The sequence below is a fragment of the Prosopis cineraria genome, unplaced genomic scaffold (assembly GCF_029017545.1).
Source record: "Prosopis cineraria cultivar Desert tree isolate PC_DT_omini unplaced genomic scaffold, ASM2901754v1 PC11, whole genome shotgun sequence".
In the NCBI taxonomy this organism is placed as follows: Eukaryota; Viridiplantae; Streptophyta; class Magnoliopsida; order Fabales; family Fabaceae; genus Prosopis; species Prosopis cineraria.
The window spans coordinates 10,450,652-10,469,179 of record NW_026555342.1 but is presented as its reverse complement, the minus strand read 5'-3'; the positions used below and the strand labels follow the sequence as shown (position 1 = coordinate 10,469,179).

At 33.4% G+C, this 18,528-nt stretch overlaps 1 protein-coding gene across 1 annotated transcript; it reads right to left on the bottom strand.

Annotated features, from left to right (window-relative positions):
• Positions 1–15,194: 15,194 nt before the first annotated feature.
• Positions 15,195–17,180, bottom strand: LOC129286600 (cyclin-D3-1-like). The gene is made up of 4 exons (XM_054922550.1): positions 16,509–17,180; positions 16,205–16,406; positions 15,962–16,092; positions 15,195–15,838 (listed from the first exon to the last, which is right to left on the bottom strand). Exons 1-4 carry the CDS (start codon positions 16,986–16,988, stop codon positions 15,536–15,538), a joined length of 1,116 nt encoding a protein of 371 aa, XP_054778525.1. The 5' UTR covers positions 16,989–17,180; the 3' UTR covers positions 15,195–15,535.
• Positions 17,181–18,528: the final 1,348 nt, after the last annotated feature.

Here is an 18,528-nt window from a genome sequence, read left to right as displayed (position 1 = left end):
TCCTTTGTACGAGTAGGAACAGTCTTCTGTACGACATACTTCTCTTCCTGTAACATTGACTCCCTTAGAATTAGACTTTCCCTGTGTACTACCCTGGCATGCATATTCTGGCTGTGTATCTGTGTTTTTTTTCTTTTTTTTGGGTCATGATTCTGGATATCTTGGACTGGCATTACATTAAGGTCATTATTCTGCGAGAGTGTGTTTTAAGTAACAAATTTAAGGCCATATAAGCCTTAGCTGGTGATATATAGGTTGGGTCAGCGTAGTGTTGCCCGTGTAAAAAGATACCAAATCTTTGTCTGCTAAGCCGGACATGGTTCCAGTAGGGCAGCCAAGTTTCACAGATTTGGGACATGCTATGCCATCGATGGCCCTAAGGCCTAAAGCATCACTAACTTGTCCTTTTCTACTGACTTTGTAAAGTAACTAAAGAGACCCAAAAAGCATCCTATACTTGCTTGCTTCCCATTGAATCTTGTCTTCTTAATCAGACAGGAGAAGAAATAATTTGTCTAATATGTAGTTGGTACAACTTAACTTTGTCACACTTGTTTTAGGTTTTCACCCTCCAAAAGTTACAGTTCTTTCATTGTTGTCTTTCACAATACTCATTTATTAGGATTTATTATTATTATTACATATTCTGTATCAGCTGATTTGAATATAATGAGCCAATGAAAATCCACTCAAATGAAAATTACAGATGATGAGATATTCACCTTTGGTAAATGTTTATCAGCTCCTATGTACTGTTTGATTGTGCAGATAATTAACGTGTAAAAAATCAGTTTAAAAATAAGGTATAAAGTGAATGTTCTCCAAAACAAATGTCAAGAGATATATACTTCAATTAGTCACCTTCGGGAAAAAAATTAACGATCCCGTGTATTATTAGTCATTTACTCAATTTTGCATTAAAATGTGTAGCATATTGATTAGCTTTATCCAAAATCACTGTTGTTTACGACTTTCTAGATTTTTTTTCTTTTTTAAATTTTTGCTTTTAAATAAGGATAAGCTTGTAAAGATTATTTTATTAAAGATTAATATTAATTATATAGATTCTGACGTGTAATTAAAGGCATCACATGCTTAGGACTGGATGAAGTATAGCTTAGCAAGAGGGAATTTGAATTTGGATTGGACCTCTTAAACCTATTGTTGTTCTTGCCATCGAGTTTAGGTATTGAATGCTTGTTGTCTGCTTCTCCCATGAAAACATTTTATTTTCCTAATATGACACTGCGTGAATACGATGGGGGAGGCTCATTGTATAGCGCCAAGAAGATTTATTTGAGGTCCCACAGTGAGATTCCAAGAAGTAAACTTTAAAGACTCTTCTCACATGATTTCGCATTCTTCTCTGGATCACTGTTATTCAAACTTCTTAGTAGGTAGTAATCAACCAAACACCAATAAATAATTCGTACTCAGTTCATTCAATATGTTTGCTGCCGAATAAAGTCCCATATTTATTAGCCAACTTTTGCTCTCCCATCTAAAATCCAAATCCTCCTGCAAAAAAAAAAAAAAAAACCTCAGAGTTCAAACACAGTCCTAACTGAGGAAGCTTGTGCTTGTTCAGGACTTTTCCAATCTGATTTCTTCTCAAATAAGTATTGCACAAGAAAGCTTCCGTGGAAGGGTTTTGAGGATTAATTCTAGTGGTTATTCATTCATATCATATTAGTGAATTTAGAGTTGGAAGAAGTCCCACCTAGCTTATTAAATGAAATGAGATTTGTATATCGGTAAATCTTGTTGTTCATATGAGTATGGTTTGAGTTGATGGCCAAGCCAGTGAAGGAAGATCTGTGCAGCGTTCTAAATGCCCCTAGACCTGGTCCTAACATAGAGTGTGGTACAAAGGTAAAAGAAAATGCAAGGGAAACTCTAAATTATGGATCTTGTGGGTGTTGGTTTGTCTACGTTTGGGTTTGATGGTGACAAGTTTGAATGTGATCGAGTCCATGCATGCATTGGATGCCGATTTTCCAGAATCCAACATTAATTGTAACAGAAAAAGATAGGAACAAGGTAGCCATAATAATTTGATTCACGCATTGGATGTGGAAAATGCTAACTAGACAGACAGGCTCTTGGGGCCTCCGTTTCTGATCTCTTGGGGACATTTTACAACGAGAGTGAAGAATAGTAATAGTGATGCATCAGCTTCCTCCAATCCCATTGATAATTACTTTGGGACCATGTAGTCCCTTGAGAGTTTCAGACCCACACCAACTGCTTTTAGATTTCAGAACCTTGTTTCGGAGTAAATTTGCTTGTGATATATCAGTGACTTTCCATCAAGTTGAAAAGGTCATAAATATAACACAGTGCTGTTCGGTCAAGTTTTAAGGATTCACTAACTTTAATTAATAACAGGGGGAGATTTGCTAGAGATTGGCTCCAATGAGATGACATATGAGAGCTGTGTGGATACAGAACATAATTCTACATTGCAGGTATGAAACAAGAATTCTGTGGTTGGTGGAGTTTTAAATTTTTCTGTCAAAACCTCCCAAAGAAAGTTTAAATTGAAAACTACTTTAAAGCATTGACTTGATTCTGCAAATTGAAATCGCACATAAGAGGAAAGATTGTGTTACTATTTGATGTGACGTATTATCTTTTTTATTTTACATTGTCTGTTCTCTTGTTTTGTTGGTAAATTTCCGTAGAATCATTAATATGCATATTTATAATCATATAAATGTGAAGGGAGATAAAACAAGGGACTGTGAAAATCAAAAAGAGAATGTAATGTAAGCTCATATCCAGTCATGCTTGTTCCATTATTCTTTTTCTAATTACACAAATGATAATTCAAAAATGACAAGGTTTTTTTTTTTTTAACAAACATAAATGACAAGGTTGAGTCCAATGATTTGAGCATTTTATGATGGTTTAGGAAGAAAAGAACCAGAGGGTACAACCTACAAGGGCTAGAAATGGATACAGGTGAAAGCAGGGGATTCTATTTATGCTTTTCTTGTTTCTTCTAAAAGAAAAGTTGGATAGAGATTAAAGAGCTGTGTTTTGTTTAGCATCACAAAAAAGGGCATGTTTTCTTCCTTTCTTTCTTTCTCTTTTTTTTTTTCTTGTGCCATCTAAGAAGTGGTAAGAAGGTAGGGGAGGTTGTTTACATATACTCTCAAAGAAAACCTTTGTCTTTGCAGGCGTGAAATTGAAAGGCCGGGAGAGTGGGGCCCACGGCAAATATATGGTCCTCTTTTGTTGTTTTTATTGTTTTCGAGACTTTACAGCTGTAAGCAGGAAAAGACTGGAGGGCAGAGGGAGAGGAAAATTACATGGAAGGGCTTTAGTTGGGTTGAGTCCATGGGATTATATTAATTAATTAAAGAAGCATTAAGAGGGACGAGTGAGACAAGGTCAAAGGAAGAAAAAGAAGGATGATAATTACAAATAAGGCACAAGGCATGATGATATTATTCTCAAATTATTGGGTGTCATATGTACAAATGCTAGACTGCAGCACGGGATCTCACCAGCTTCGGTGCATGGGAGCAAGCTGTTTCCTCTTTTGGGAAGGAAAAAAAAGAAAAAAAATTCAGCAGTCACTCTTCTTACCGTGCACCTTTTCATCTCTCTGTCTCATCAATCCATCATCACTTGCACCCACTTCCTGTTAAATTTACATCACTTGTTTGAATTTGGAGTAATGTAGGGTTTATTTTTTTTTAATATAAATCTTTTAAAATGCATACATGTACTCATATATGTACATTTACATCACTAGTTTTAATTAGGAGTAATTCAGGGTTTGAAATATAAATTATTTTTTACTATCATCATCCTAAATTTTAAAGTGACATTTATATTCTGAAACACTTAAATCCCAAAAGATCAATTTAATAGGATAATTAAGTTTAAAAAAATTTATTAAAAAATGAGTTGCAACTTTTATCATACAGTTGTAAGTATGAAAATCTTAATTGTAAATTATTTAAAATGATCTATGAGATTTAAATGACTAATGTAAAAGTACCGCTTTCGTGATTACAATTATTTGAATTTATATTTGTAATATAATTTTCAGTAAAATTTTAAAAATTTAATTATTATTAAATTGATTTTTTTTTTGGAAATGTAAGTCTCATTCTTTCTAAATTATTTGTATTCAGCAAATAAATGCACGTGATGTTTAAAAATTTTGAAAAAGGGGAGGAAATTGAATAAACAAGAATTAGACTCTATTGAACATGTCAGTCATTTTGTGTCATTATCTTTTTCTTTTGGCAAACAATTTTACAAATAATAATCAAGAGTTAAGAAGTAAAAATATTCAAGAAAATTTCTTAAAGAAACAACTAGTACTCTTACTTTTAAAAAGATAACAATGTTACCTCTGAATTTAAAAAAAAGGGTACAATTTCACCCTATCATTAATGTAGACTAACTATTAACTGTTAAATATTTGCTTTGACTAGAAATTTACATATGTCCTCTATTCATTTGACCTAAGAACACGTGAAAATGACTAGTAATCAATCAGTTCCCCTCTTCTCTCTTGCTACTTAGTATCTTAGGTAATCGAGATTGGGATGATAATGAAGAGGCTGAAGTCGAAAGCCAGAGCAGAGCTTCATATGGCATAAATCTTGTGAGTTTGGAGAACTCATATTGATTTTGTATGCAATGGCATCAAATGTGAAAAGAAATGGGGCACAAAGGGGGCTAAAGCTCAATCGGCTTTCAGGTGCAAAGATGTCATTCATACCAAGGGTTCCTCTTTGATCCACCTTTTTTTTTTAAATCCTATTATTAGTTGCTACTCTAGAAAGAAAGGATCCATTATTCGACGGAGGTGTTTTTTTTCATAAATCCCAATACAGAAATGCAACTTCATTCTAGCCTTGTTTATTCTTTTGATATAAGATCTACATGCTACTTTACTTGTGCCTATCATATTCTATAATATTGCCTAATTAACTTCACAAACATAATCAAATAACCAAACATTACTATGGTAAATAGGGAACAACTACTTTAATCACCTTACCATAGGTAAAAAAGGTTTAACTAAAATTAAAAAAATAACCATAGTAGAAAAAGAAAACGCACATGTTAAAGATCTACTATAATTAATATAAATAAACACATAATTTTCAATTTAACCTAAACAACAACAAATAGTCCCTCCTATAGTAGAAGATAGGATTAAAACTATTTAAATGTTACTAGTATACTAGAAAGGGGCAAAACCTATCATTTATGGAATACAATTTCACAAATCATTGGTGTCCCAAATTGAACCATTATTAAATCAAATATTAACAAGCTCCACATAAGCATAAATCAAAGTTGCAAAATGACTGAAAGTGTGAAATACCATTTGATTAAATCCTATTGAGAAAATGGGTAAAAATGTCATTTTAACAATTTCTAGAGAGTCCTTTGCGGCTAACACATTCTACTGTATCTTAACCTCTTTTATATTATGTGTCACGACGCAAGCACTATACATCGTGGCACATTGCACAACATAAGGACAACATTGTGCTGTCACAAATCAATCTTGGGGGCAAACTTTTAACACACCTTAATTCTTCATCTAACATCCAATTAGGGTAATTTAAGTGTTCACAAAAGCTCAAACAGTGAATAGCTATTAGTACTGGTTCCATTTCCAAATTATATCATATCAAAAAGTTGGAACCTAGACTCAAAATAACTTCTTTTCACACTTAAAACCTTCAAGGTGTCCAAACTCTAATCAAAGTGCCAATAACCAAAACAACCACCTAAACCAAGCTTAATGCATTTAGGACAATCTATACAATGCACCATAATGGACATATATATCATTTTTAATCCTCAACCCCATATTCATAAAAAAGAAGTAGGGGAGGTAATCAACATAAAATACCAATGTAAATAATTATAGTTAGCAAAATAAGCATCAGCATACTTGTACCAGTATTTAGACCCTGATCAAGTAGTGACAGTTCATATAACAAAGCCTAGGGTACTAAATACAACCAACCAACACATATGGCATGCAATGGTATAAGTAATCAAAAGAATTATCTTAGTTGACAATATCATTATCAAATTAAACATATAAATATCAAAATGAGGGGTATATAGTTAGGGATGAATATATAATTCATCACATGGGGTGCCATAATTGAAATATTATCTAATTTTAGGGGGTGCTATAACTAAAATTTTATCTAAATGCGGGATACTAGCAATAATTTTTACATTTTTTACAAATAATTTTTTTAAAAAAATTGGAGCATGGGGGGCCACTGCCCCTTTTGGCCCCCTGTAAATTCATCACTGTATATAGTAGGAATAATAAATTTCTAAGCCTTTGATGCCTTTCCCTTAGTCTACCCGAAGCTAGTGTTTGAAAAATGTTAAGATAAAAGTAAGTACAATCACTCAATAACTAAAAAAATTCTCAATCATGCACATGCAAGTCAAATTAATTAGGGCATGTAAAGTGGGCATTTAAGATAAATAAATAGAGTTTTCAATGTAATATCACATCTCATGATATCAAAGAATGCATGATTAATGTTCCTTATATCCTCCATATTTGCCAACTGAATCCGTCGACTGTCAATTCAATGGGGTTGAATCTATGTGAATGAACTAGCCTAAGCTTACCAATTATGAGGAACTACCTGACTAAAGGTGCTATGGTTACTTTCAGACCACAAATACCCCCAATTCTCAAATTCATTAGGGTGTCATTATGCCCTACTCTGCACCCAATCTAAGGTGATATTAAGGACAAAGGGTTTAGGCAACCTAAGCTTACTTATTTTTAGATGAGATTTATGAAAATTTGACCTAAAGCCAAACACGCTACCTATAGTGTTGGTTATATCCATGTGGATAATATAACACTGATTCCTCCTAAGGCGAACTCTTACCTAAACATACGATCATGCCAACTTATATCAATGCAACATCATTGCATTATATTACCTATATTAAAATCTTAGGCTAGAACATAATTTCTCTAGTCGCATATTCATTTCAATAAATAAATATTACTCAAATAACAATTTGGCTGCACTTGCATCATTTTGCAAAACATATGAATATCAATATAATCTATAAAAACATATATTTAGTTCACAATGACAATTAATCAATTTAAACAAGCATTTACACAAGATAGAATTCCTTAGTTACCCTAAATCTTTAAGAATTCAAAGATTACCCCTTATACCAACGGCTTCCTTAGCTAGAATTGAGCTCAAACAACTAGCCACAATATTAATCTATAATCCATAAAAACAATCATTAGTAATAATCGACAAACATACTACTTCCAACTCCCAATCACACACTTTCAATACCATAATTCCAAACCACAAGTGCAAACTTAAATCTAATAAGTTTATTAGCTCCTACTAACTTCATTTAGCTCGCAACAACTTAAATAACAATAATTATAACACTATATAATCCAATTTCTTCCTCAAAGAGCCTAGGGTTTGTCTAAAACATAAAAATTTAGATTCAATGCCTAGACCATTGGTACTCATTATTCTAAGAGAAAAAATTAACTTGTCAAGACATCATTTAATCCCATTAATTTGGCCATAACCATCCCATGTCTTAGAAATCAACCAAATGACCACATTGGAGGGAAACTCAAAAACTCTATCCTTAAAATGAAGCTAGAAAGGAAGAGGAAGGATGGGGGAACTTATTTCAAGTGATTCATAGCTCAAATATTCCCCAAAATGCCAAAGAACTCAAGTCATTGTGGAATGTAAGGTCTCCCTTATTAAAACACATTTAACTCCACATTTAATGTAAGCAAGGAATCCTCAAAGGATTACCAAAGTTATAAAATTTTATAAAAGAGAAGGATTCTCAAATCATTTACAATGAGATCCTAAATTCAACATTTCAATCTGAATCAATACTTATTATATTCAAATCAGAGTTTAAAACACTGCGAAAGCTCAAAAAATCACATGAGACCTAAAACATTAATTTTTAAATCTCAATTAAATTTTATGCAGAAAACGACCCATGTGTTGTGGCCTATGACATATGTGTCGGGCCTCACTTGTCTCCGTGCCATGTGTCGCGACGTATTACACAATTTGATAGATATCAATTGTCAAAATGACAGCATAAGAAGTGAACTTTAAACGCATCCTAAATCTTCGTCTGATATTCGATTGAGGTGGTTTCGGTATCTACACGAAGCTTTTTTCTAGCTCTAACTGATGACATAGGTTTGACACTCGAATTCATTTTCTACAAAAAGTTAGACAACAAAGCTCATTTTTATCATTTTTCACATAAAATGCACAATTTTGGTGTCCCAACCATCCGACCACACTCAATAGATTCTAACAAACCTGTGCAACGCATCACATACAACCAAAAACACTTATTTTTTAAAATCACCACTCAACCCCAATTTTCACAAAATACGAGGGAAAAAAATTGCAATTAAAACTATCATTTTTATTTTAAATCATTCAAAATACACGTACTTCTACTTGTACAAGTATTTGGCCATATTCATAGGTTTACAACCAAAACTCTCTAACTTAGGGTATAAAATACACAATTTATAGTAATGCAAGTAGTACAAAATAATGACATGTGATTCTAGTTGACAATTGTATCAACATTTACACATAAAACAACAAAGAAAGGCATACAAAAAGGATTACTCTACAAGCCTAGGCCTTCGTATGTGTTTTTTTTACTTGAATTTGATGAGTTAGGCCCTAAAAATATTAAAAATTAAGGGGTGAGTATAATTATTCAGTAATCAAGTTTCACCTAACATATGTAGTTGCATATCAATTGTAAATAGATGCCACACATATAACACATATGAGAAACTTGACCACAGTTTATAAAACTAACAACTATGTGATCGGGCCAAAAAACACATATACGGGGTCATAATAGAACCAACCATATGCCCTTAATACATGTTAGACCACAATACTAACAACCATGTAGTCGAATTTATATACATGATCAAATGCCAATCTTATATCCTCCTATTACCTCTAACATGAAACCAGTGACTATCATGTGACTATGTCTTTCACGAACTAACCTAACCTTTCACTTATGAGGAGCTACTGATTCACGGTTAACTCACACATTTATATAATTCAATTTTTCCTAATATTAACAATTATAGGATGTCGTACCTCTAATATAGCCTCCTCATGAATTGGTGGAGACTAGTTAAGTTTGATTCTCTCATAAAACTAGTGGGACAGTCTCGAATCAACCATAAGACACAGGCTACCTCTTATTTCAATGGTCAGTGCCAAGGCAAGTTCTCGATTTCAACCGACACTGCCAATACTACATGGGTTTAAATCAATCTACTTATCTTTCTAGGCAAATTCCTACCAATGATCATGCTATGCATATTTTATACACATAATATGCATTCAAAACAACCAATTCATAGCATATAAATTCACATACTCACACTCAAATACTCCATTTGCTCAATACATTACACATCACAATTCTCTATCCACAATAACATGCAATTATTAAATTCATAAATCATAAATTGGTGGTATGATAAAGGTTTTCCTTTCCAAAACCATTTCACAAGTTAAACATATTGCCAAATTACATCATTAATTTAAACCATCAACTATATTTCACAAACACAATTAACATTCAATTATAAAAATTAGGTTTTCCTCGATTACCTTAAACCTTTGAGAGGTCAAAAATTTATTCCTCATACAAAACACTTTCAAAACTACTCCTAAGCTTGAATGGTGTCAAATTAAACCACACTACAAACACAATATAAGGATATCATCATTATCCTATTTTGTGAGTTTTCCAACATTAATCTCTACCCACACTATTCTATCAATTCATAAATCATTGCCCATTTATACCTAATGAATTTACTAGGTTCTATTGAAGCACATTATCATTTATAGATCTTTAAACCACCATTAATGAATATAAAACTCTTCCAACTACCTCATTAATGATAATTTTTGAACATTAAGTACTCTACTCAACAAACTCTTGATAAAATTATTAAGGTAGGATTTATCTATCACAAATAACTCCTAATACATCCATTTTGCCCAATGGAATTACACCTATAGCTCTTATAGACTAAAAATTAACTTTACAATTCAAACCATAACTTAAATCTTCATAAATGAGGAAGAGAAAGGAAGAAAGAAGCACCATATACTTACTTTGTAAGTTAGAAAGCTCCGCAATATCACCAATAGGGTCCCAAGTCGTGTCCTAGTAGAGCCAAAGTCGTGCTCTTCATTTTCTTCTTCTCTTCTTCTATGTTTTTTGCACATAAAAATGTATATGATAAATCAGATTTTTAACCATGCACCGTAGCACACGCAACCCTCCGCCACAACATATAGCATAAAGAGGTCATTGCATTTAAAATTTGCCTCTGTGCGCCACAGCGGATTGACTATATGTCACGGTATGTGACACAGAGAGCTTCACCTTACTTTTTCTTCCTCTTTTCTTGCCTCGATAGCTCGCCATCAATCCAAACCCCCTTCTAGGGTTGAAATTACCATAAATTACACTAATTAGACCCCTTTAGTCATACACCTTATTAACTTACTAATCATATTCATTAGATTGATAAATCAAGATTAAATTTACCGGATGTTACATGGAGCTCCTTGTCCCTTCTTAACTTCTCTCTCTTTTCTTTTTGATTTTTGCATCTTTTTGCTACTTAAAACACATTTTTTATGTGTCTATTATGGACAGTTGTGCACATTATAATTATTATTCGATTGCTGTCAAAGCTATTAATTCAAATTTTCTCCTTCTATCTATAACCGTGGATGGTTATTTCTAGTAAAGAACTCAACTGCAAACGGTTATGAACAAAGAGCACACTTCTCTTACAAGGATGCTCGTCTACTTACAGTAGTCACCTATTGGGTTACAACCACAAGCGCTCATGCATAGAGATCCGAATTCCCCTTTAAAATCACTTTTAAGCCCCAAATCTTACTATACCTTACACATAGCCCATTCATACTTTGTTTATTACTCCTAATTACCCTTAGTTAATCTAATTTAATTCAATAATAAAAATTCACAATGTTACATATTCTACATTGATCAAAAGTGTAGGGAGGAAATTCATATATTTAATGAGAATAGAGTCCTCTTGTAAGTGTTTAGAGTAGGAGTGGAATTTTGTCCATCCTCTCTTTCTTCCTATTCATTGAATTTAAGTCCTCTTTGGTTCTTCTTCTTCTTCTTCGTCTGCTTTATTGCTGAAGATTTGATGGATGAAGCTTAGATCCTTCTCTTCTCTATTGCTTATTGGTGAGCCAAGTGTCGCGTGTCTAGCTTTTGGTCAAATTTAAATTTTTAACCGTCAATGTTATTGACATGGTAAAATTGCATGGTTTTCTAAATTTCAGGATAACATTACTTCTACTAAAAGGTAAGGGTATTAGTTACTTCTTTGTAAAATTTTTGAGGCATTTTTGCCTCTAAACGTGTAAACCAATTGCATACACACTCTTTTCCATTTCATACAATTATAGTGTCCCAATTCACAATAAATTAAATGAATTACACAAAATCGTGAGTATTAAGCATGTTGATAATAAAATAAAATTTTAAACACGTTAATGCACTTATTTGTAATTAATATGAATTCCATTTTGAAAGCTATTTGACGAAAATGACATTGCTTAGGAGAAGGAAGGACAGTCTTCCAACAAAATCAAAGATTGTGTCGCCCATGATTAAAATCCTCTTCCTTTTTGCATTATGTCATAATTTATAATTAGTGGGTGCCCTGTCAAAAACTACTCCCACAAATATATCATTTTTTCTCTATCTCCCACTTGTGATACTTTCTCTTATTAATTAAATAATTGGTTAAACATCAGGTCTTAATACAGCGTTTACAAGAAATCTGTGTTGTGAGGATAGGAATTATGAAGACCACTTTTCAATTATAAAAATACAAAACCAATAATAAGCCTGGAAATGATAAAGGTAGGTTCTGGTTCCACTGAGATTACATATACAAATAATGGTAGGTACATTTATACGCATGGAAGGAAGCAAATAATGAAGCTTGATTTCTTTTGGGAAGCTTTAATTTTGACAATGGAACAAAGACAAAAGAGGGAAAGCAAAGGAAAGAAGCAAAAGGTCAGGCATGCACTACAGTGAATCCCACTAAAATAGACACCAATAGCACAATATTGGTAAAGGAAAGAGAGAGGCAGAAAAAAATAAAAGGAAAAGTGAAATGGGAGAAGCAAAATAGAGAGAAAGGGCAAAAGGGCAAGGTAATTTATAAATCCACATGTCATTGGGGTTTGGCTCTCTTTTATTCTTGTTGGTGTTGAAAAGTGATTGAGCACTTAATCACATCATTAGCCTTCCTCTAATCCAACTAACCACCTCCCAACTCAAGCAAACATTGCATTATGTCATCAAATGTATTAATCCCCTCTCACTACTTTCCCTTTCTCTCCACTGTTGTCCATGTTCCTCTCTCTCTTCATTAGTTCTTCTCCTTCCTTCTGCATTTCATTTTATATACTTTCTTTTTGTGTAAGATAAATTATTATTTACTATTTTGATTTTATTTACAAGTAAAGTTCCATATCTCGATAAGTATTTATTATAATTTTTTAAATTATTTCTTATAAATTCATAATATTTAATCACGAGAAACAATTAATATAATCTTATTTTGATTAAAAACAAGTGTATTTTACTCTAGTTTTTTTATTTCCAAATACAATTGTTACAATTGATTGATTTTCTTAAATTGTATGATATAGTTATTTTTTCTTATTTACATAGAAATAGAAAAAGTACTACTATATCCGTCCTCATTTTATAAGATATTTTTTAAGGAAATTTAGTACCCTATAATATAAAATATTTTATTAATAATAATTATTTCAATAATACCCCCCATTATTTCACTTGTTAACTAAATTTATTTTACTCTCTTTTATTATTAAAGGGTAATTTTGAAAGTGTATAAAAAAAAGATCATAAACTATATTTAATGAATTTCATTGATATGCGGGTTTTGCCAAAAAAAATGCTCTATTAAAAAATATAAAGTATTTTTAATTAAATTAAACTCTTATTAAGTTAGTTAAATGTCTTTAAATTGATATTATCCTTTTATTTTTGTCTTTATTTAATAAAGTGTCTCACTTAAAGGTGAATAATTGAGTAATTGATTTATTAAGGGTATTTAAAAAATTTATTAATCATACATTAAAAAAGTAAAAATATTTTATATTTTTTAAACGTCTAACTTCAAAACAATGTGATATATTTTTTAAGGAGAGTAGTACATTATAAATTGTGACAAAACAAGTTTTTTTTTTTTGGCTTTACATATTAAAAAAATTACAGTAAATTGGAGAAAACAAAACTAGTTTGACGGGATGTCCCCGGAGGGACAGAAAGCTAGTGGTTTAATGAAACTAATAAATGGATGCTTTGTTGGCACAATGTGAAGGTCGTGAAGCAAACGTATGCAATTAATCATTAATGAGCACACAAGTACAAGCTCTCTTCAAGTTTCCAACCATAGGGTTCCTACGTTGGCTGTATAATTAATGCCTTCTCACCCTAATCCTACTCCCCTCAATTATGAAAGCATCGGAAGAAGATACTAGGTCTTTCAAATATACTTCCTCAATTTTAAATTATTAGTCATTTAAAAAAAATTTAAATTTTAAAATTTAAGATACTTTAATAAAAATAATTTTTTATTTATGATAATTTATTAATATTATTCTTTTCATATATTCTCTTTTGTTAATATTCTTTTATCAATAAAATATTAAATGAAGGATATTTTAAAAGTTTGTATTTTTATTTTAAAAAAGTAAAGTTATGAAATGCATTTAATAAATTTTATTGATATGTGAGATTTTATTTAAAATTATTTTATAATTTAGAATGCAAGAAGTATAATTTAATTTAAGTTAAAGAAATCTTGTTCATATTTCTCTCTTCAATCCAATATTCAAACTTGCTAGTGTTATATTGTCTCACATCAAACACACAATCCTAACAGGATATATATATATATATATATATGTATGTATGTATGTATGTATGTATGTATGTATGTATGTATGTGTATTTTATCTCTTAATACACTATTTTTCAAGTCAATCCATTTGTCCATATACTGCAAACATTGAAAGAAGAAATTTATGCACAAGTTAATATTTTAGTTTAAAAGCAAACATGTCAATCTTAAATTCAAATCTTACAATTGATGAGTTTGCAAGCTTGCATTTCAAAGTATGATAGGTATTCACAAATTGAGTCTAGATTGTGCCATCCCTATGTATTTCAACTTCATAAAAAAAATTACAGGAATTGCCTTGAATTTACTTGTGAGCACAATCAAATCACTCTAAGTGTTCAAAATTTCAAGCAAATCATTTCAAAAGAAAATTATGTTCTATTTTTTTTTTTTTTTTGAAAGAATGAAGGTTACTTATATTTGAGTAAGAGTGGTGGGCGGGATTCAAGTTTGAAAGCAAGAGAATGAGAGAAGAATGGGAGAGGAGAGAGGGATACGAGGTGGGGCCCATGAAAGGAGGGTCAAAGCCCTTTCACCCACTGCCCGACAATCGCCTTCTCTCCTCACATGCTTCCTACTTACTCCTTTCTCTATTTCTTGCCCCTTTACTTTTTTCTTCTCTTCTTTATTCTCTATTTATCATCACTCTAATCACCACTATATATGATACTACAACATGATACATTGACTTGTTTACCCTTAAACACAAGGTCTTCAGTTAAACATTTTTCTCAAGACTACCCTCAATTGAATATGATATAATGTTTAAATTTGACCTAGTCAAACAAGGGCTTGTTTTCATCCATATTCAAAAGCATCTAACCTTCATCATATCCATTCTTTATTAACATGCTTCATATAAAAATAACGTTATTAAGAATAAAATTTTTCTGCCAAGATGAAACAAAACCTTCAAACTAAAGAGAATCGAGTTAAAAAAATTCTTTTCAAAGCACACAAATATTAACTTGACCCCAAAAGTCTTAGAGTGGACCATCCGGGGCTCCCATCTCCATGCTGGGGAAAAAAAATATTCCATACCAGCCAGGCAGCGAAGCGTTCAACGTGAAGTGAACGTTAGAAACCGTAAACAAAATGAACAAGAATTGTTCTGAATTTATTATAGAATGAAAGATATAATTAAGTATGTCCATATAAAATATGGTCCCGAAGAGATCCATTTAAAATTTAAAAAAAAAAAACAGAACGGAAAGAGTGCCTAAGAACTTATAGTAGAGATATGCAGAACGCAGCAGCAGATACATTTCTTCATTGCCAACTTTGTCCTCCCGATCGTTCACCTTCTGCACCTCAGGAGACAAACCGTTTTCATGGGCAGTGTTGGAAATGAAGACATGAAGCGCCGAGAGGAACAGCGAATGCAGCGAATATAAAAACATCCTCTTCTTGGGTGCTTTGTTCTTTCCGAGGATCTCTTCAAGGAGATGCGCCAATGATTCCGACAGTGACCCGATTGAACGGTGACAATGTCATTTGTTGTTGTTCTTGGGGTCTGGTCTTCTTGAACAGTGGCTCCGGGGATGAACATAATGATGACCCCACCGCCCACGAATCGTTGGAACCATCAGACCCAAAAACTGCGTCGATTACGCCACTTGGGCTCCCGGGACTCATTTCCCCGTACCTCCGCTTCTTCGTCTTGTTATGCCCGTAGTTATAATAATAATTGTTACGGCTTGACAGCTCCTGTATCGCATTATTGCACTCATCCACTTTCTCCTGCCAAATTACAGAGCCAAAATACCTCAACTTACATCCAGATCAAATCATGCGTTTATCATGTATTCTGCATTAATTTACTATTTAGCAGCTTTTCATTAAGAATGCCCTAGAAGCCCATACCTTGTTGCTTTTAAGAATGCCCAGAAGCTGATTTTTATATTCAACTCCTTCACTCTGCTCAATCTGGTCTACCACGTGCAGCATTGTCGCGGTAGCCAATATCGAAGGGAGATAACCCACAAATCTTGAATCTGGACTCCATAAAACACGCACATACTGATCGATAAGCGATCTTGAGAGTAAAGGGTACTTTTTCATATATTTGTTTTCCTGGTGTTTTTGAATTGAATCTCAGTTACTTACCCGGAAGTATAGAGAGTAGGAGATGCTCGCAGCGCCTAAGGAACTCCCAGTGAAGATGGGTTTTCAAGCCGAGCCTCCTTATGATGTGATCAAGAAACGAGAGAGGGGTTACTGGGTGCATCTTCCATTTGAGCGTTGATAGAACAAGCAGCTCCATTCTCTGTATAGTCTTTGCCTCGAACATGTATTTAGTATCTTCCACCTGAAACAGAAGATATAGCAGAAGCATGTTGATTTATGATGTCCGGAGACATGAGAATCCCAAGTTTGTATTTTTCTTTTTTCTTGGTTTAGTTTAACGTACTTGGAAATCTAGAAGAAGAGGGACTTGAGTTTCTTCAACTTTTGCTGCGAGAGAGAGGCAAGTGACAGCCACTAGCTGGATCATCCACGGCTTCTCCCTTTGAAAATGGAAGCTCGAGAGGAACCTGTCCAGATAGTGGATGGCCAGTGTTGCCGTTAGAGCAGAGAAGCCATAATGGGCTTTGACCTTAAGCATCCATTCCACTGACTCGCGACGAGCCAGAGAGAGATCGACGCTCAGGTCAAAGCAAGCTTCTTCTTCCCTGGCGAAGAGAGAGTCGAGCTCTTCGTCTTCCCAGAACAAGTCTTGGTCCAACAAGATCCGAGGAAGAGGAAGACCAGCCTCATCATTCCCTTCCACTTGTTCTATTTCATCCTCCTCCTCCTCCCACTTTTCTTCGTCACAGTAAAGAGCATCAAGGAAGGAGGAAGAGTTCTCGTGGTGAGCTAGTTGGTCATTGTGATGGTGGAGGATTGCCATCTTCCTCTGCGAAGAAGAGAGGGAGTGAGAAAGAGTGTTTTGGTCATCATAGAAAGTGAAGACACAGTGGCTCACCCATCCCTGTCTCTCTCTCGCTCTATCTGTGTGTGTCTCAGTAATGGGGAAGCAGAGGAGAGAATTGGTGAGAGGAAGAGGAAGAAAAGTAGAAGGAGATATTGAATTTAGAGGCGAGTGGGTTTCACGCTTGTCTTTTATAGAGAGAGAGAGAGAGAGAGAGTGTGTGTGTGTGTGTGTGTGTGTGCGCGTGTGTTCTGATGTTGGTGCTTTCGGTGTTTAGTTGGAGGGCAGAAATCTTAAGGGCACACAAATCAAGCCGGACCCAGTGAAAACAACCTCCTATAAACCTAAATAAAGACGCATGGAAGCAGGGCATTGAGGCAGACACACTCTCCTGCTCTGCTCCTCTGCTATTCAATTCTTCTTGTTTTTTCCCCCATTCCTCTTGATCAATTTGTTTTTCTGCTTTCTGGGCTTAATGGCCTCACTCTGACAACAATGGCCCAACTTAATTTTCAGCCCATTGTTCGCTAAGAGTTCCTCGAATTTATCAATATATTTTGACTATTTTCTTTTCATCAGACAACTTTCTTTCACTTTATCTCCCCCCCCCGGGTCTCTTTTCTGATTTTCCACACTCCTTTTGTCTTGCCAAACAGTATCTTAAAGAACTATTGTTATTATTTTTAATCAATAATTAATTTTTGCGGATTGTTTCGGGAACATTTTAAAAGTTTTTATTTGGAAAAAACTGTTATGCAAAATCCTCCCTGCAATCCTATATACGAAGTCACAATCTTGAAAAAAAAAAAAACCAATTGATAACCCTTTTTATGAGTAAAAAGAACTTTGTACAAATAGATAGACCCTTGGGCCTAATGATATCAAGTTGCGTCTTTGTGGCACTAGATTCTAGGTTCAATCTCATGGCTCTTCAAGTACTGTGCCTGCACTTTTAAGAAAACTTTGTATAAATAGATATATTACTAATTGTTTTCTTTCTTTCTTTTTTTTTTTTTTACAATTTCCTATGAGTAGAGAAAGATGTTGCATATGAGAGAAAAATTTAAAAATTTTCATTTTTTTGAGACAACTTCAATGATTTGACTATTACTTCTAGTGAGAAAGTGAAAAATGACTTAGAAGAGTGTAATATTTGATTTAGATATACCACTGCTCTAGACCTTTGATCAGTCCAAGAAGAATGTATTTCTTTCTCTTATACCAAAAAAAAATTGAGATATAGATAATTTATTATATTAATATTATCATTATTTAACAATAACAATCTGTTTTAAAATTTTGACATGAAGAAATAAAAGCTATCATTAATACGGAAAATACTTTCTTGGAGTCCTTTTATTACGTACATGAGAACCTCAGCTTAATTAATCAGCATTTAAATTGAAACATGGGTTAGGTGTTGTAAGGGCAAGAATGTGGGTATGGCATGACAAAGGAAGGCTAGCTCTGGACCAGCTGAGGAAGCAGGTAGTGTGATATTCTCATAAGCACAAGGCAC